A 20,834-nucleotide genomic window follows, 5' to 3' on the forward strand; every position below is an offset into this window, starting at 1 on the left:
AATGATACCCAGATCAGAGTGATCCGGTCAATGGCGCCTGAAATATGCTCGAAAAAGCTCAGATATTTACGTGAAAAATTCGGAGCAAAATTTCCTTCGACTACACTTGGCTGCTCCGTGGTAAGAATATTGCCCGACTCGATGATGCCTTCTCGGGAATTTTTGAGCTGGAAGCAAGCTCAGCAGAAGGTCAATCAAAAAGATAAGAAAAGGGGAGAAAGGAAAGGCGCAAAAAAAGAAAAAGAAAAAAAACCGTAAAGCCTAAAGGTCACTTTCTCGTCCAAAAACAAAAAAAAATGATTTCTGCGCATGCCTGAGCAAAAATGTAGTAAAACGCGATGCTCATGGAGAGAAAGGCATGCTGTCATATTGCAAATGCCTTTTTGAGTAGATTGCCGTTAATTTGGCTCATATCCAGCCTGAAAATGTCCACAATGTCCAAACAATGCGTTTTGGCAAAAAGCTGCGGGAGTCAATGGGTTAACGTTAAACAGGGTAACCCTTTCACAATGAGCGCTAGGCTGGTATCAGGATCAGCAGGGACCCTGGCTGCTATACTGAAAGTATCTAATCAACAAATTCACGTCAGTTTTTTATGTGTCTGTCCTCTTATTGATGATAAATTGCGTCATAACATTGTCAAAGTGGCTGTGGAACCACGAGTCGCAGGCGAGTGGTTCTGCAGTAAACTTTGACAATGTCATGACGCAATTTATCATCAATAAGAGGACAGACGCATAAAAAACTGGGCATGGCGTCAATTTGATTTTTACAATAACAAGACCTCAAAATGGTCAAATGCCGGGAACAAATGAGGGAAAAGAAGCCGTAAACTTGCAGTAAACAAAGATTAGTGAACTTTATTAAAAATGACGTGAACATTGTCAATAGCTTTTCTCGCTTTTCGATTGGCTACTTAAATAAAGTCAATAAAATGCTATTGTTTAAAAAGTTGACAGTTCGACAGCTGAAAGTTGAACTTGAAAGCTTGCATAAATTAAAATTTTATCCGTCTGTACTCTTATTGATGATAAAATGAGCCAAACAGCGCGCGAGAAATTAGACGGTTAATGTAAAAATATATATGAACAAGTAAGAAAGTCTTCTAAAGGAGGCAAAACAATAGCCAGCAGAACAGGCGGTTTATCACGGTGGAGCGCACGGAAAACTGAGCGACAAAACTTCGTCGCCCTTTTGCACTCCCAGTTCTTACTCACTCCGCAGTTTACTGCCTATTTTGCAAGCTAAAAAGAGGCTCAAAAAGCTACATTAAAAAGTGAACACTTGAATATACAAATTGACATAAGTGCGTTTGTCTCCTTAGATGGTTTGTTCAACTTGTTGTTGCTGGTGGCCGTATAAATTTGTTATTATTATTATTATTATTATTATTATTATTATCAGCATCGTTATTATTCTCATTATAATTATAACGGAAACATCCAAAACCTTTAAAATATACACTAAACGTGTCCACATTCAGTTAAGTCCAGCGCTAAAGCTATCGCATCTTCTGATTACTCAAGTGATGGTTAGTTTCTTAAGTGTCAAATTCAATCCCTGTTCCTTCCATTCTTTCTTTGAACACTTTATCAAATAACTCGTTCTGTTCCTCAGTGAAGAAGTTTTTCCATTCTCCTACTTGTCCCTTTGGAATAAAACCATCCCCCTTCATCCCTTCTAACCAACTGTAATTCGTGTGCTCAGAGCGCTTCATGGCGCCAAATGAAGTTTGTTGGACAATGAGGTCACGCGTTTCTGGGGTGATTTCTTTACCAATGAACCTGGCTATCTTTTCCACATCATCTGCTAAATTCTAAATAAATGGAATGTCAAATAATTAGGAAAAATTTGTGCATCCATCAGCCGTGTTTATTAAGGATAATTAGTAAAAAAAAAAAAAAAAAACTCAAACAAAACAAGGGAAAAGGCTGTAATCTGTCTTTATTTAAATTTAACGTTACGCCCAATAACGCCTAATTACGCCTCATTATGAAGTTTGGCAACTGTTGTTCAAAATATAAACACAAAAAATGAAATAACTTATTTATATCTAACGCAAAGTGGACGCAGGACAGAGGTGCCAATGGCGGAAAAAGTCTCCTACTTCATCGGTCTGGAAAGAAGGTGGAATTTTTAGCACTTGCGTGGCTTACATTACACAATGTATGCAGGATGAGTTTCTACACGGCATTCATTTAGGACAATGAATTTTTACAAGAATGACTACTCCATCTATTTTCTTACCTTAATCCTGCCTTCGTACATAAGAAACAAAATGTTAGGATCGTCTCTGTGTTTCCACCAACTTAGCACGTGATCAACCACCCACCAAATGGGACTACAAACAAACCATGTATTTATGTTATGCATATTTCTGTTCCCGTTATTCTTAGGTTTTAAAATCTCACAAATCTCACAATAGTTAAAGTCAACAAACTGGAGAAACAAAGATTGAGCTTGCCATGTGTGGAAGATTTCGCGATGATTTTCTGTAGAAGAAACGTAATAAGTCCCAATTGGTTTTCATGATCACAATAAACCAATTGTGATTTATTAAAATTCAGCCTAACACAACAGACTTCTGGGGAATAAACTCCACAAACACTGTAGTTATTCCCCAGCGCCTCGTACTGAGGTCTATTGTTTTAGGTTGAATTTTCATATATCGAAATTGGTCTCTTGGCGCGACTGTGACGTTACATGACATGGCATGACACGACATGATGTGACGTGACATGACGTTACGTGCCTTGACATGATATGATTTGATATGGCATGAAAATATCAAACGAGTTCAGCAAACGCAAACGCAGTGCCAAGCCAACCGACACTCAAAAAGAAATAAAAACAACTTTTCAGCATTCCTGATATTTTTTTAAATGCGTATTTTCCAACCTTTATTACGTTCTGTTACTAACCATTTCCTTTTATGAGGCGTCCAAAGGCCTCATCCCACGTGGGAATTTCCTTGAAGTAAGGCATGTTGCGCAAAAATATGATGGGTAAAGGACACAAACGCATCTTTGGGATTGCGCATGACATAAATGTAGCGAGGCTTGGTAGCTTCATTGTGGCCCTTGGGAACCATGTCACATTGAAGATGAGTTTTAAACACTCGTGGGGCAGGAAAGCTGCTAAACATCTTCTCTATTGACTTCACGTCGTTTAGGGTGTAAGGATAAGATTTAAACGGCAAAATCATTCCTTCGATAAAAGGCACTCTTTCATCCAGTCGACCCTCACAAACTTTACCGTCGTGAATTATCTGCCATACTATTTCCGAAGTCCAATTTGAACCTGCAATGATACTTATACTTAGTTTGCCAGGCTTCCAGAGACGAGTGTCCTTGAGGAGTAAAATTTGAAGTAAGATTTACCTTTTTTCTATGCACTGGGTATTGGGGGGTGGGGTGGGGGGCTGGAATTTGGCCACTGGGTCCGCTAAGAATAGAAAAATCTGCGCAAAAACTGGGAAAGTTCTTCCAGCATTGTTAATCCTGAAAACGTAATTTGCAAGTCATCAACGGGGAGATTTTACGGTTTGGTCTCAATTACATTGGAACTGTTCACATTTGCATCAAAGAACTACATTGTACCTACATGTAACAGGAAACTAATTGAAAGGCTTTGAACCTGATCTGGGGTATGACACAATGAAGATGTCATCCTTCCTGGCAGGTAATCTTGTTAAAGCTTCCACCTTTTCTTCATTGATCCCCAGACCGCACGGCACTACAAACCCATGAACCATCACTACGTCATCCATATGTCAGCTTACTCTTTGCTAATGTTCCTAAAAAGTCATTGTATTTATAAATTCCCTTTGTACAAGCCTATTAAAATTACAGGGCAAGCAGCGCGAACGGGGCTTAGCGCGAGGAATAGCGACTGGAAAAAGAGGCGAGTGATTTGGGGCGCTGGCCCCAACTGAACGATCGCCTGTTTGTTTTTGTTTTCTTTTGCCTCCTTGGTTAAATATACACCATTTACGCCCTCGACATCGCTGTGGATAATTTTGTTCCGTCTTTGAGGGGTGTGCCTCTAGACCCTCTAGAAGGGTGTGATGGGATTGTTTTGGTTATGTTAAGCTGCACTGGTCTGTACCGTCTGACAAATCTGATGTTATACTGATAGCTATCCGTTTTCAGTCAGTGGAATGGGCGATCTCCCATCTTTGTTATGCCCGTCTGATCATTGAATCACCTGATTTGCTTGTACATTAGACTATCCAGAAAGGGACAGTCAGTCGGGCATAAAGCCGCCAAACCTGGAGCGAGTCACGCGTGATTCCAATTTGACTAGATCGAAACCTGAGGTCACTTCCTTTTTCGTTTTTTTCAAACATTTTCCACGAAAACTGCTTTCCGTCAGTATCCAACAAGTTTAAGCAATTTTATTTGACCAATTAAACGTTCATACGAGTGTCACACTTATTACGGATCAGCAAAGTACATTTCGACATCACTGTTTTAACCAACTATATGCAATTGATCATTCGATCTCCTTTTTGCTCATGGATGACGTCATCCATGAGCTTAGTAGGCAGTCGAATGGCACTCACTCGATTCTGATTAATTTATTCATTAACCTTGATTAAACAATTTTCTTCTACCTCCCCTACTCAGTATTGTTTTTGTCCAAGAGTGTTAAGTCGTCTTCAGGAAGGTTTTTTGACTAGGGGGGACTCGAAAGGCGTACATTTTTGCCATTCTCGTCCCCATAGCCCTTCTCGCTCCTCTTAGCCGGCAGGGCCTTGGCACGAGAATCGAAGGGCTCTGGGGACATAGGATTTTCGAATTAATTCGAATTTTTTTGATTGGCTGTTTGAAAACAAAGAAATCTAGAATAGAAGTCAGAGTGTTCGCGCGGATTGCTGGCGCGAAAATATGAAACAAATGTGACCAGCGGTGTTAGAAATGGAGGACATGGAGGATTTGGGAGAAAATTCTCCCAATTCTCCTTTAAAACACGACTCAACACCTGTCGCTGTTGCAACAAAACGGTTTTTTCAGAAACCCCGGTTGATATTTTAGGTGAGAAAAGCAGGAAAGAGCCGGGTAAGAAATTAAGTTTGGCGATGGTTTATCAACGAAAATGTGCGAACCATGTAGAAAGGTGAAGAATATTAAAGAATTCCGTTCTTTGTTGCTGGCATCACTTTCTTCACAGGAATTGTCGATCGTAGGATCTTGTGTGAAAAATGTTTGTGGCTCGCAACACTGAGGAATTAGTTTATTTATTTCATTTTTTTTTATTGCTGTAAACAACTAAAAGAATTTACAAGATTATAATTATTATAATCAACCCCTAAAAATGAAGAGACCTTTTCACCAACATTGAGGGTAGAAAAATATATCCGTTTCTTCAAGTCTCATATAAAAAATTTGGAGCAATTTGAGTTTTACTTAAAAAATTCGTAACTGAGGAAATTTAAACACTAATAGTCTTATGAATAAAGTTTAAAAGTTTACAGTGGATTAGAAAATATACAATGTGTTCATCACTTACAAAATAGGGGCTAAGCAATGAAATTTTCACTTTTCAAGAGCAAGTGGTCAACCTGTAATTTCTCCTTTATACTGTAGTAGTAATACATTTTCAAGTAGACAGGCCAAATTAAAGTGCCACTGAAACGAAATTTTCGTACTCTCTTTTCTTAGCCCAATTTATAGTTTCAAACGTGCTTAAAATAATGATGAACTTTATTTCTGTCAAATCCTAACGGAAAGTGCTCTTTTTAGCTGCTGAAATCGACTTTTTGGAGCAAAACTGTGTCCGGGCTCTGGAACCGAGTTTAAGGACCTTGTGACGTCACTGGTTGTATTCACGCAAGAAGCGCTTAAGATTCTCTCTTGTTTTCACTTGATTCATTTAAGTTTATTCTTCATATTGTCGATACCTACTAGTTTCCTACCTTGTAATTTCAGTCCAGTCTTGACAGGAAATACACATCATAAACGTTGGAGGGCGCCAAAGAATGTAGATTCACCAAAATGAATGCTACAGATTAGAACAGCTCAGTATACTTTTCGAACATCTTGAGTACTCGATTGGAGATTTCGAAGACGAGTGTGGCAACTTTTGTATCACGTCCTGAAGCCTAAACACGATATTTCGTCGTCTGTTTTCAGCCTGGTTCTGAAATTTGGATTCTCACGTTTATCTAAGGTCTATTAACAAGGTTCGAATATATCCTCGGCAACTTTGCTGCATTAAAAGCCGTAAGCGCATCAGCCATCCGCACAATCATGAAGTTATTAACGGTCCACAAGCTTTGAGTCGAGTACTTCTTTGCACACAGAGAGCATCTTTTTATGATACTAATAAGTGAGAGTTCTTGTGGTAGACAAAATGTATCTTTGAAAATTGTGATCCGCAGCAGGGTTTGCTTTATCGCCGCATACGCATCAGTGTAAACAAAGCGGGAATTTCGCTTCTCTTTTACACGTATCTCCCAATTGTAATATTTCACGGCCGATGGATAACTTGGAGTTCTTTAGCACATACTTATGTCTATGATCTTCATTTAATAGTATTCAAGTTCAAAGCAATTCGTTAAACGTCACTAGTTTATTATTTAGTCGAAGGTTTATTAAACAGAATTTGAACTAATTTGCATATATGACCTTTCGCCGCCGACATTGTCACGCTTTCTCTCGTTTCCTGAAAACATATAATTGTAGGGTTATGGCAGCTAAGTTTACCTTTTTAGTTTAAATTCGCTCCGTCATATAAAAGAAGAGGGTTTCTTAAATTGTTGCTGTTGTGATAACTTGTAGGATGTAGCAGATACAACTAGACTAAAGGTCACTGTGGCAGAATCTCGTCCGCGGTGAAATTCACAAAGCGTCCGGTTTCCTCGAAGCGAAGCGACTCGAAAACTCGAAACGTTGTTGCTACGATTCGTACAGCAGCACTCCGGATAATATTTTCAAAAGCCGCTTTCTCTTGTTTTCATGTCTTTTAACTTTATGAGTGTAGATATTGTTTAATTGAGTGCTGGCCATTTCACTAAGAGTCCCGATCATTTTGCGATCTAAGAACTCCCACTCGTTTGCTTGCTTACATAAAATATCCAATTAAATAGACTGAAAAGCCCCAGGATCGACTCTCCACCTCTTCATGTCTAAGGCTACTGTTATTATCTGCTTTACAGCCCTGAGATGTCCTTAAGATGTTTTGGGAGGGGCTTCGAACAGTATTCTCTTCTCCCATAATCACTCTAAATTTTCAGCGCGGCACGAGAGCAATACAACCAGTGACGTCACTAGGCTGTTTTGGCCGCGCCAAGATGGCCGCTAATTTTGGGCTTAACCAGCCAATTTCAAACGGCTGAAAAAGCAGTTTTCGCTTACCGTATGCGAAAAAAAAGTCTGCAGTGTTTCCAAGTAAGGTTGAAACTTTATTACTAAGCAAAAATCTCACATACGAAAATTTCGTTTCAGTGGCACTTTAAGAAAATCATCAACCTAGGGATACTGTTTGGGGGTCACATTTTCTAATAATATTATATTGTCAATATACAATGTCCACAATAAGAGTATGTAAACTGGAGTACATCACTGTAGGGGGTTTTAAACATTAATTGATTATTTATCCAAAAAATAAGATCTAGTGGGGCCACATTAGGTTTGTGAAAGGGGTCTTAAGCTAGAAGCTACATGTATATGAAAGGGAAGCCTTTCCAAAAAACACTGTAAAATGGACAGGGTTTTGACCTCCTTGTATAAAATGTTGTCACTTCCCTCCCCCCTCTCCATGGACATAATTATACGGTAAAAACTTATAAATTGTAAATAAAAACATCCCCTTCACTTCGGGTTGAAGATCGACACAAAACTGTCTGAAATGATTCTTATAATATTGAAGGAAATAATTTTCTTTCTATAGATTTCCCATTTACCAGCCAGCTAAAATCAAATTGTTATGTTTGACATAGCTTAAAGTAAACAAGATTTTGCCAATATCCATATCTCACTTAGGTGAAATTGGGCAAAATACTCTTGGCAGTCTTGGCATTCTCAAGTTGATCTTGTCTAAAATAAATGTCAAAATCATGTATTATAATATTTGCATGATTGTTATACAGCTGTTTCATAATGTCAACTGAACAAGGACCAGGGTAAGTGGAAACCTGTTCTGAATTGTAATTTGCTAGGTACATAGGTGTGTAACCGAAAAAGAAAAAACAAAAACAAAAACAAACTGTAAAAAGTAGTGTAAGAATTGTACTCTAAAGAAGCATTGTATAGTAAGAAGTATCAGTAATGTATCGTTAGTGGTATTTTAAGTAGCGTCGGTCTTGTTTTGTTAGTAGTGTGCTTTGTGCTGCAGTAAAAAAAAAAAATAAATAAATAAAAACTGAGCAAGGACCATAACCAAATTACCTTGACCCAAAATGTACTGCTGACTCATTATTATTATACATATATTATAACCAACACCAGTGACTAGGTGTCAATTTTGGACTGACTGGTGAATATGGTGAATTCTCATTTAATGATTTAATTTTGCAACAGACTGTTGTTATTCTTTGACACTATATCGTGTACAAGTTAATATAATAACAATGTTCCTGTTCCAATCAAAATTAATTATTATCCATTTTGAAATATTTTGTATTTCTTTTCTATTTCGAGAAGTCTGGGTTTGAGCCCTGGCAGGGGGACATTCTATTGTGCTCTTGGGCAAGACACTTAACTCTCACGGTCTCTCTCCACTCAGGTGTATAAATGGGTACTGGCAAATTAACTGTTGGGGGGTAACCCTGCGATGGACTAGAATCTCACCCAGGGGGGAGTAGAAATACTCCTAGTAGCTTCATGCTACAGAAACCAGGATAAGCGCCGATCTGAGTGGCCACTTGGCTCGTATGCAGACTTTACTTCCACTTCCAAGTTGCCGTTTGCCTCTTTTTCAGAACGAGTGCTCATGCAAAGTGTTTCTCATGAAGATGACTCTATATCCATGAACTGGCTCAGGTACCAGCTCGCTCAGAGTATTTTGATTGGCGTCCAGTGTATTTTTCGGCCTAGACACTAGTAGACGTCACGTGATTAAACTTCTGTTTACACAAGAATGGTCACGATTATCACGCTACCCGGACGCATATGGAATACCTATAAAATACTTACCACACAATTCTTCCGCATTAAGCCGAACATCTGGAGGTGATCACAGAAAGGTAGGAAGGAATGTTTCATTGCCATGTCTGTACACCTATAGTGCATGAAATTAAATATCTAAGCTGATGGCGACACGAAATGGAACAAAAGCACGTCACTGTAAAATTTTCTCGTTTTGTCTTTGCGATTCTTTGGCTCATGTGTCGGAGTTTCAGATACATGTATATTTTCTGAGAAGTTAAATTGGCACTTTGAAGAAAACATGAAAAGAAAGGCAAGTCATTTTACATAATGTAAAAATCAGTAGCACATCGTATTCGGTCGATCGCTCACAGTGAAACGAAATAATAATAATAAAAAATATGGCGCTCATATTAAAACGGCATTATGAATGTTGACGTATTAGGACCACTCAGATCTCACAAGAATCACAGTTACTGCCTATGTGATCGTGTTCATGTCTCTCTAGAGTGTTCCATGCCTGTTGCAAGGTAGAAATTTAAATGTACAACCGGGAGTAAACTGGATTGATTAGTTTATCATTTACATAGTTGGTAAAATGTCTGCACGCAGGAATTTAAGCTATAAATGAATCAATATTATGGGATGATTCATGTGATGATGCAATAGTCGTATTTGAATAGTATCAAATCATATGATGTTTTGATCTGTACCCTAAACACCATGCATAGTATGATTCCATTCCTCTCTAACTCATCACCATGATGTCTTGAGCTGTGTTAAAATCATGACTGGAATCATAACCATGATTTACAATCATATGAATCATAGCTTTGATGCGAACTGGCATGAGTTCTATAAACCTGCGAGCCAGCGAGCCATGCGAGCCAAAGGGCGAGCCAGTGCGAGCCATGCGAGTCATACGAGTCATGCGAGCCCTAGAACAAATGTTAAGATCTTTTATTTGTTACATTTATATTCACATGAGAACAAGAACAAGAGCAACGGAACAAAATGAATAAGATCGCAATATTAAATTCTTGCAATATTAAATTCTAAGGGAAGAGACAACGACATGCAGCAGTCAGCCAACCGACAAAGTCTTGATAACTCTGATTCACTAAAGAGCGAACCTGTTAAAATTACGCGATTCACTCACCATTCTTGACGCCAATACACGGAGTTGCCCTGAAGTACTGTTCTCTTTTTTCGTGAATGATTTTCAACGTGGATATCAATGAATGACAGGTGCCAATGGATACCATTCACCTACCCATTCGAGTAGCGGTGGGGCGGTGGAGCCGTACGTTTCTCTCAGAAAATTTTCTTTACTTTAGTCTTGAACCTTTTTGACGCATTGTTTTTATTTTCTGCAGATCCTGGGCGATTTGAATAGACAAAATTTTCTCCAAGAAACAAAAATGTGAAACAAAGAAAAAAATTCATCACACTCAGGGCAGCCATTACTATGACGCAAGACTTGGCACGATGCACAGATGTTTAGAGCATTTTTCATATTTGCCGCACCAGCAATAGTTCTGGTAACCGAAGCGAGATTAGGATTTTCATTTGGGAATATTTCAATTGTAGGCACTTTTGTAGCTAAATTTAAAATTAATTTCCCAGGGAAAGAGAGAGTACCCTGGGAGCGAGGTTGTACTCGTCCCCAGGGTCATCTCCGCTTTCAAGATGGCGGGCGGGCGGTTTATAGCGATAGTTTAGTGGTAGCCGGGCTTGAGATCTATGTTTCTTGGTGAAAAGTCGACGACCTCCCAGACCAATTGAAAAAAAACAATACTCGCAAAAATGGCTCGCATGACTCGCATGACTCGCATGGCTCGCACCGTGGCTCGCATGGCTCGCTGGCTCGCAGATTTAGCAGACCCAACTGGCATGCTGAAATCATGACTGGAATCATAACAATGATTCACAGTCATATGAATCACAGCCTATTGCCAACTGATGTTTCCAAAAGGGATGCTCTGTAAATTATAATAAGAACCCTGAATTTAGATACTTTTAAATTATTTGATCCCTCTTTTTACCATTATTGTATACTATTTTTTAGCTTTATGACAATTGTATTACAAATTTGTTCCCCTTATTTAGACTTAGTAGCAGTACGTCCACATCAGCTGTACAGTTGCATATTTTTAAACCTACGTATCAAATAAATGCATGTATGTATGTATGTATGTATGTATGTATGTATGTGTGTGTGTGTGTGTATGTATGTATATATGTATGTGTGCATGCACGCATGCATGCATGTATGTATGTATGTAGCCCTGTTCCAATCATATCTGAAATCACAACATGATTACAACCATGAAGCATTGCTTTGATGCCAGTTATACTGTTTTAATCAGGTCTGGAATCATGATTATGATTTATAGTAATGATGCTCATTGATCTATTAAAACCATGACTGGACTCACATAACATGGTTCTGAGTATGTTACAAATCACAGTGATGATGTCAACTGGCTAGTAATAATAGCGTATTGAGTTAGGTTTGGGGTAGGGAGTTGATCCATGTCTTTATTACAACATCGTTTTGTTATTTCATGCAAGTTACATAAAACTAAAGAAAAAGCCCAAAAGCCCAGACTAATCGAGTGTTTATAAATGCGGAAGACTAACCCCTATATGTTACTATGATAAACAAGTTTCTAAACCTCGATAGAAATTTCAATCTAAGCTAACTGAAAAATATATATTACGTGACGCCAGTCACGTCTGTTCATGTAGCGTGTTTACTTGTGTTGAAAGCTGAACTTTCTAGACTAGCCGTTTTGTACTAGAGATCGGACGTGACATTGCGTGACAAGCCGAACATTCTAGATAAGCCGTTTTGTATTGCTTTGTAACCCGGATGTGACGTTGCTCGAATTGTTGTACCCCCCTATACGGGTTGTAGAAACATGTGCTCGAAGAATAGATTGTTTTCACGTGACGTCATCAAATTCCAAAATCCAAAACTAAAGAGCCACGAAAATTTTTATCCTCGCAAGGCATAAGGGGATCTAAACTTAAATCTGTTTACAACTTTTCAGCTCAATAGTGTGCTTGGTTTAAAAACCAGTGCCGTTTGAAGTTCAGAGTTATGTCGGTGCGTGACATACCACTCCGATCGCGTTTGTGGAGAAATATACACTTATCTAGTGAATTTTAGCCCTTTTAGGTGTTAAAGTGTTAGGAAAAGTGCTTGTGTAAATGTTTGTTGGTTCAGTTCAGATAATCAGTCACCTAGATAGCCAAAGTAAGTTCCAGATGTTTGCACTATTTTCCGGCCGCCATGTTGGTGGAGCACAGAGCTCCACCAACATGGCGGCTCCATACTGGGCTCTGTAAATTTGCGCAAAACATTTCGACGAATATCTGAAGTTTGGGAAAACGCAGAGACCCAAAAATTGGAGAAGTTTCTCCTTTACCTGTCTCCTATAATATTAAAATTTCTCGACTTTATCCACTGAATAGTGTTCGATTTATTTTTTCGTTGCGTGACAGTGAAAACCATCTATAAATATGGTGTCCAAACAACTTGTCTCTGTAACTTGGAACTTATATTTTGGGCTTTTTCTTTAGTTTTATGTGACTTGCGTGAAATAACAAAACGATGTTGTAATAAAGACGTGGATCAATTCTCTTTTTGTATCTTTTCTACACAGCAAAGCCGACAAGTGGAATAAAAACAGACTAGAGTGCTCAACAATAGGGTTTATCGTAGATTAACACCGCGTTCGCGCCTTGGCAAAGACGGGGCGTGCCGAAATTTTACTGAGGTTTTTCCTAGGTTTGCCGCGGCATACAATACCGCAGTAAACGGTAAGACGCAGTAGAGCTGAATTGGCTAACATACCTTTTGTTTCGATTCATTAACTTTACAATGCCATCTTTCACGCGCCGGTGATAAATCACGTGTCCCTCAAAGTACACTGTGGCATTGTTAACTTCACAAGAATCCATTGTAAATATTGAGTTATTGCTATTACAGCGTCTCTACAGTTCGGTTTAAGTCAAGATACGATGCTATCAAGATAAATAAATACCGTAAATCTTCGAATTAGGCCCCGGGGAGCTTATTTCAAATTTAGGATAAGACGGGGGGCGCTTATTCAAGTTTAAATCGCGGTACCGTTCCGTTAGTACTTAACGCGTTCAACCTGTTCACTAAACGTGTTCACAAACTAACTAATACTGCACGAAAACTATACAACCTTTGTTGTCTCATTACTCGTTCACAAAATGGGGGAAGGGGAGGGGGACGCTTATTTTGAATTTCGGCCGATTGCGGGGCGCTTATTCGAAGGTGGCGCTTGTTCGAGCGGGGGGGGGGGGGGCTCTAATTCGAGGATTTACGGTAGTTCGCTCTTTTCGCTGTCGCGATGCGAATGAGTATATTTTCACCTTTGATGCGAAAATTTACGAAAAAGTACTCCATAAAATAAGAATTTCCTCCAGTTAATAACTTTTCTTCAGAGTCCGGAAATTCGCAGTCGAGAAGGGACAAGCGACGTTACAGTTTTTAATTTTAAAAGCAAGTTTTTTTAACTTTCACGTGTTCAAACTCGTGTCACGTTTTTAAAGTCTCGTCCACACGTAACGGTTCGCGTTGAGATTTGCTTATGTGAAGTTTGCATCGATCACGAGAATGTTTCGAACGTCAGAATACATACAGCTGAGATTGCTCTCGTTTTATAAATCAAATATGAAGATTGCTTAAGTTGTTCGGGAATTGTTCATTGTTTCAATAGTGTTCGTGGAAAGATTTTCGTCACATGCTAAGCAACGAGTTGAGCAAGTGGCTCAAATTTCATTCGGGAACAAATACAAGTAACGCCGTAATAGGCCCTTTGCAGCTAAGCCATCACGTGACCTATTTTTCATAAAATTATGGGTTATAACTTAACGAATGCCAGAAATGGAAAAAGCATATCGAAAATATCAAAATGGCTCCCATCATTAAATGTGTATCACAAAAGAAACAAAATGACATCCTTAGTGCTGTTGCCATGACAACACTTTTGCCGCTGGCGCTGTCGTAATAAAAACTGAAATTCCCAGTTTTTGTCTTAAACCAAGAACCATCTACCCCACCCAATCTAATGATGGGTGTTAAGACAATGTGGGAACTATGTCTGTTCCAAGTAGGACCCTTTGTCTCACTTTATAGGTTGCAAATGGGATATTTGTTTTTTTGACGGAAAGAGACTGGAGCCGAAAGAGTTGGTATGGAAACAGCACCAACGGTGTCATTTTTGTTTCTTTTGCGATGCACATTTGTGGTGCCAAGTTTCAAGAACACTACTTCAATATTTCCAGAGATATCGTTTATTCAGTATTTTCCACTTTTTAGTTACAAACAATATGAGATCATCACTGATCTAATTTGCACAATAGAAAAATGTCAATATCTCTAAAACGAAAAAAGATATTTCAAAAAGAAAAACGCCATTCTTCCATATTTTGAAAGGCCTTTCAAATAAGCAGAAATTATTTCTCGTGTCATATACACTTTAACTGAGCCATTGCCGTCTATAAACTTGCAATTGAACGTGTATTTTGTATTGTGGCCCAGCATTCTCAGATTTTTTCTATGTCCCACGCTCGTGTCATGTTGATCAGTTTACTTTTCACTACTGGTACAGTACATCGAAGTTATGTACGGAGTGCATCGAAGTGCAGGTGGACAAGTTGACCCGCCTTGGCAGGTAAAGAAAGCGACAACTCTCGACATGGCCTAGATTTAAGATTTAAAGCAGCAATTTGTATCAAAGAAGAGAAAACTAACTCGGCAAAACCCACTGTGATCAAATGACTTTGGGAAACTTAAACAAAGAGGGATATTTGCACATTATTTTGATTATTCAATAAGGGTTATAAATAATCATGCGGGGTCAACTTTTACCCGAGCTACAGGAACTACACTTTCACATATAAACACTTGATAAAGTTGCCTCAGGGAGAGGGTTGTCCGAGACCACATAAATGGCATTGAAGAAACTGCGTAGCGTCTTTTAAACTACAAGTAAATGTTAAAAATATTGTTAACAAGACGCTTAATGGCGGTATAAATCAACCGACGTTTCGGCATTACTGCCTTCTCCAGGGTGTTCGGGTAACGCCCTGAAGAAAGCAGTAATGCCGAAACGTCGGTTGATTTATACCGCCATTAAGCGTCTTGTTAACAATATTTTAACATTTACCATATAAATGGGCCCTTACTGGGTCCTTACTACCACTTTTTGGTGTGTTGCCTCAAAGAACACCCCCACGATTTTTAAAGGCGAAGGTCCTTGAACAGGGCCTTATCTTAGGGCTTCAATGGCAGATTCCTTCTGTTGGCTTGGAGTTTAATTGATTTAATTACTTTTAAAGAGGAATAGAACTTAAAAATCTTCCTCGAATTCTAACGAGACATAACCTTTCATGTAGTCAAGTTTTTACTAGGCGTTCTAAAAGCACCCACCACGTACACGAAAGAGAATGATGACCCCAAAGTAACAATATATATATGAACTGTATCTTACTGAAAACAACAATCTTCAATTAGAGATGTAGGAATGTGGGATACTGACCTTCAGCATGCGATCCAGCTTGTCTCTTCTACCAATACACGTGAGCCAAGAGCAACAAAAGCTCTGGTGACAGCGACTTTCGGAACTAAACAGCTTCTGTTAATTATGGTCCTGTGGTACACAGTGCAAACTATGGCCAGCAATACTTCGTCCAGCTTGCTGTTAACATTATAGGCTATTACAATTAGTGTTATCACTGAATCACAAACAACAAGAACCAAAAGTCGGAACAACCCCGGTTTTGCAAATGTGTAAACTTCGCCATTCGATGACAGACGGCCCTCCGTTATTTTCCTTCAAAACAATAATAAACTTTTCTCTTTTCCGGAAAGTTTTGCTTAAAAAGTCGAAGTAATGTGCCTGCAACATCTTTCCATCCTCATTATAACATGAAACGAAACTGATGGATTACAAAAAAAGGGAAATTTTGAATAATCGAAACGCCATTTTCTCGCTTTGTGAGCAACGCAGTTTAAACCGGATGTGACGTCATTTTTCGTTGGATGATGCATATGCGAAAATTTCTGGAGTCTTCTGCTCCACCCCTGCTGGAAACTCTTTGTTCAGCTCTGAAATCATATTTAAGTTGGTTATAACTGTGATGTCGAAATGTACTTTACTGATCCCTAAGTGTGACACTCGTTAAAACTTTGAATTGGTAAAATAAAATCTGCTTAAATTTTGTTTGATGCTGATGGAAAGTAGTTTTCGTGGAAAATGTTTTAATAAACGAAAAAGGAAGCAAACTCAGGTTTCGATCTAGTCAAATTGGAATCGCGCGTGACTCGCTCCAGGATTGGCGTCATCATGCCCGACTGACTGTCCCTTTATGGATAGTCTCAAGTTCAAGCAAATCAGGTGATTCAATGATCAGTCGGGCATAACAACGATGGGAGATCGCCCATTCCACTGACTGAAAACGGATAGCTATCAATATAACTAGTTCGTATAGTGTGATCGTCCGGGTGAGTGTAGTTCTGAAAAGAACTGTTGTTGGTGACTGACGTTTCGACAACCTGAGCGGAAGTCATATTCAGAGTCAAGTGAATGGTGTTTGTCAGTCAATGATGTTATATGTGACCGTCGGTAAGTTCCAAGAGATCATACTCACGGTTTGTAAACGAACTGCCATATCTTTAATTTCGCTACATCTGATACACAAGTCTTCCGTACCTTCCTTGCCTTAAGACTTCCGGCGTGTAGTTCAGAATTATCACAATCTTTGACGAAAGAACCGAGACGAAAATAGTACATTTACAAACTGCCGAGGTTCGACCTTGTTCGGAACAGCAAAACTCATGTGCTTTTTTTGTCACGTGACTCTACATCGAGGGAAAACTGGCTCCTAGTGCGCAATACCGCTGTTCAACTCATTCGGTAGCATTTATATTATAAGTCTGGTCCGTTGAACGTGATTGGTCAGTATAGCCATGATGGTATTGGCTGAAAGACTCGTGTAAAGTTTGTCATCAGTCATTGGTGGGTTTCGATCCGTCTATTGTTAGTAGGTCGGTTTTTGGTCCGTGTATTGTTAAGTCGGTCTGTTACAAGTCTGTTTGTCAGTTTCGTTTCCATCATGGATAAGTCGTTTGTAAGGCGCCGGTAGTTGTTGACATCTGTTAAGAGGCGTTTGTTCTAGGTTAGTGTACCTCTGCACTGACTCTGGAAAGCCGGTACACTAACCTAGAACAAACGCCTCTTAACAGATGTCAACAACTACCGGCGCCTTACAAACGACTTATCCATGACGGAAACGAAACCGACAAACGGACTTCTAACAGACTGACTTAACAATACACGGACCAAAAACCGACCTACTAACAATAGACGGATCGAAACCCACCAATGACTGATGACAAACTTTACACGCGTCTTTCAGCCAATACCATCATGGCTACGCTGACCAATCACGTTCAACGGACCAGACTTATAACATCATCGACTGACAAACAATATTCACTTGACTCTGAAGATGACTTCCGCTCAGGTTGTCGAAACGTCAGTCACCAACAACAGTTCTTTTCAGAACTGCACTCACCCGGACGATCACACTATACGAACTACTGATACTCCTGGGTTCAAACCATTTACTATGCTATCAGTATAACATCAGATTTGTCAGACGGTAGAGACCAGTGCAGCTTAACATAACCAAAACAATCCCATTACCCCCTTCTTCTTCAGCGCCCCAAATCACTCGCCTCTTTTTCCAGTCGCTGTTCCTCGCGCTAAGCCCGTTTGCACTGCTACCCCTGTAATTGTAATAGGCTTATACAAAGGGAGTTTATAAATACATTGACTTTTTAGGAACATTAGCAAAGAGTAAGCTGACATATGGATGACGCGGTGATGGTTCATGGGCTTTCAGTGCCGGGCGGTCTGGGGATCACGGAAGAAAAGGTGGAAGCTTTAACAAGATTGCCTGCCAGGAAGGATGACATCTTCATTGTGTCATACCCCAGATCAGGTTCAAAGCCTTTTAATTAGTTTTCTGATGCTGGGTAGTTCTTTGATGAAAATGTGAACGTACAGTTCCAATGTAATTGTGACCAAACTGTAAAATCTCCTCGTTGATGAATACAAAATGCAGCCGTGTACGGAGTGAAGAGGTGGCTGGGGACAAGAAAGCCTTGCGTTTTTGGTGATTGGTTTGGTCGATTAACTAAGAGTTACTTATTGAGGGAAAATTCCTTTCGGGAGCAGATTTTACCAGAGAAATCCCTGTTGTAAAACTCCTGAAAAATCAAAAATTGTTGAAAGTGTTCGATGCAAGAAGAAACTTGATCAAGAGAAAACCCAAAGCATTTGGCCGCAAGCAAATTGATTTTTAAGGTTAAAAAAAAGGTGGATCAAAACTCACGTTTCGCTCGGCTCAGCTCTTTTCATGATTGTAAACGCTTTAAGAAGTTTGATTTGTGTCTTTTAACCTTACCTTTCAATTTGTTTTCAAACTATCTCCTCTCCCCTCCCTTTTTGCGTAGAAAAAGGTAAATCTGATTTCAGATTTTACTCGTCAAGGACACTCGTCTCCGCAAGCCTGGCAAACTAAGTATAAGTATCATTGCAGGTTCAACATGGACTCAAGAAATAGTATGGCAGATAATTCACGACGGAAAAATTTGCGACGATCGACTGGATGAAAGAGTGCCTTTTATCGAAGGAATGATTTTCCCTTTGAAATCTTTTCCTTACGTCGTGAACGATGTGGAGTCAATAGAGAAGAAGTTTAGCAGCTTTCCTTCCCCACGTGTTTTTAAAACTCATCTCCGGTATGACATGGTTCCCAAGGGCCACAATGAAGCTACCAAGCCTCGCTACATTTATGTCATGCGCAATCCCAAAGATGCGTTTGTCTCCTTTTACCATCATTTGCGCAACATGCCTTATGCCAAGGAGATTCCCACGTGGGATGAGGCCTTTGAACGACTCATGAAAGGAAATGGTTAGTAAGAGAACGTAATAAAGGTTGCAAAATACGCATTTAAAAAAAATATCACGAATGCTGAAAAGTTGATAAGTTAATAAAGATGGTGAATTTTTTGGTGAATTTTTTTATTTCTTTTTGAGTGTCGATTGGCTTGGCACTGCGTTTGCGTTTGTTGAACTCGTTTGATAATTTCGTGCCATATCAAATCATATCATGTCAAGTCACGTAACATCATGTCACGTCACATCATGTCGTGTCATGCCATGTCATGTAACGTCACAGTCGCACCAATAGACCAATTTCGATATATGAAAATTCAGCCTAAAACAATAGACCTCAGTACGAGGCTCTGGGGAATACACTGTAACTACAGTGTTTGTGGAGTTTATTCCCCAGAAGTCTGCTGAATTTTAATAAATCAAAATTGGTCTATTGTGATCATGGAAACCAATTGTGACTTATTACGCTTCTTCTACAGAAAATCTTAAAATGTTCCACACATGGCAGGCACAATCTTTGTTTCTCCAGTTTGTTGACTTTAACTATTGTGAGATTTGTGAGATTTTAAAACCTAAGAATGGCGGGATGAAAAATATGCATAACATAAATACATGGTTTGTTTGTAGTCCCATTTGGTGGGTGGTTTGATCACGTGCTAAGCTGGTGGAAACACAGAGACGATCCTAACATTTTGTTTCTTACGTACGAAGGCAGGATTAAGGTAAGAAAATAGATGGAGTAGTCATTCTTGTAAAAATTCATTGTCCTAAATGAATGTCGTATAGAAACTCATACTGCATACATTGTGTAATGTAAGCCACACAAGTGATAAAAATTCCACCTTCTTTCCTGGCCGATGAAGTAGGAGACTTTTCTGCCATTGGCACCTCTGTCCTACGTCCACTTTGCGTTAGATATAAATAAGTTATTTCATTTTTTGTGTTTATATTTTGAACATCAGTTGCCAACTTGATAATGCGGCGTAATTAGGCGTGATTGGGCGTAACGTTAAACTTAAATAGAGACAGATGACACCCTTTTCCCCTGTTTTGTTTGATTTTTTTTTTTACCAATTATCCTTAACAAACACGGCTGATGAATGCACTAATTTTTCCTGATCATTTGATATTCCATTTATTTAGAATCCAACAGATGATGTGGAAAAGATTGCCAAGTTCATTGGTAAAGAAATCTCTCCAGAAACACGTGATCTCATTGTCCAACAAACTTCATTTGGCGCCATGAAGAGCTCTGAACATACGAATTACAGTTGGTTTGAAGGGATGAAGGGGGATGGCTTCATTCGCAAGGGAAAAGTAGGAGAATGGAAAAACGTCTTCACTGAAGAACAGAACGAGTCATTTGATAAATTGTTCAAAGAAAGAATGGAAGGAACAGGGATTGAATTTGACACTTAAGAAACTTTCCGTCATCATTAGCACAGGTTAACTCGTGAGTGTTGTAAATAGTTGTCTTTTATGCTGTAATTAACTATGTCAAGTATACTTAGAATTAATCTTTTTATGATTGGAATTTATGATTCTTAATTGTATAGGTGTCCCCTATTAGCTTACTGTTTTACAGTGAGCTAGAATTTTTACATGTCAATAAAGTTGTTTATTTTATCATTTTACTTTATTTATCACTTGAGTAACTAGAAGATACGATGCCTTTAGCGCTGGACTCAAGTTGATGTTGCAAACGTTTTGGATCTGTTCAATTATAGAACATACCTGA

The 20,834-nt window shown here is 39.1% G+C and overlaps 1 protein-coding gene and 1 pseudogene across 3 annotated transcripts; one reads left to right on the forward strand and one right to left on the reverse strand.

Annotated features, from left to right (window-relative positions):
• Positions 1-676: 676 nt before the first annotated feature.
• Positions 677-16,841, reverse strand: LOC145469426 (sulfotransferase 1B1-like; annotated as a pseudogene). Its single transcript, XR_014042324.1, has 5 exons — positions 16,782-16,841; positions 3,637-3,796; positions 2,922-3,300; positions 2,248-2,341; positions 677-1,816 (listed from the first exon to the last, which is right to left on the reverse strand). The product of XR_014042324.1 is annotated as a sulfotransferase 1B1-like (transcript).
• LOC145469671 (sulfotransferase 1B1-like) lies at positions 9,095-20,729 on the forward strand. 2 transcript variants are annotated; one of them, XM_081453468.1, is made up of 5 exons: positions 9,095-9,187; positions 17,978-18,137; positions 18,738-19,112; positions 19,724-19,818; positions 20,240-20,729. In XM_081453468.1, the coding sequence occupies exons 2-5, from the start codon at positions 18,005-18,007 to the stop codon at positions 20,513-20,515; spliced, it is 879 nt and encodes a 292-aa protein (XP_081309594.1). In that variant the 5' UTR covers positions 9,095-9,187; positions 17,978-18,004; the 3' UTR covers positions 20,516-20,729. The 2 variants fall into 2 exon arrangements, with proteins under 2 accessions (XP_081309594.1, XP_081309670.1); XM_081453544.1 differs by lacking the exon at positions 9,095-9,187 and having other exon boundaries at positions 17,332-18,137.
• The last annotated feature ends 105 nt before the right edge of the window (positions 20,730-20,834 follow it).

This window comes from Orbicella franksi, chromosome 1, assembly GCF_964199315.1.
Source record: "Orbicella franksi chromosome 1, jaOrbFran1.1, whole genome shotgun sequence".
Lineage (NCBI taxonomy): Eukaryota > Metazoa > Cnidaria > Anthozoa > Scleractinia > Merulinidae > Orbicella > Orbicella franksi.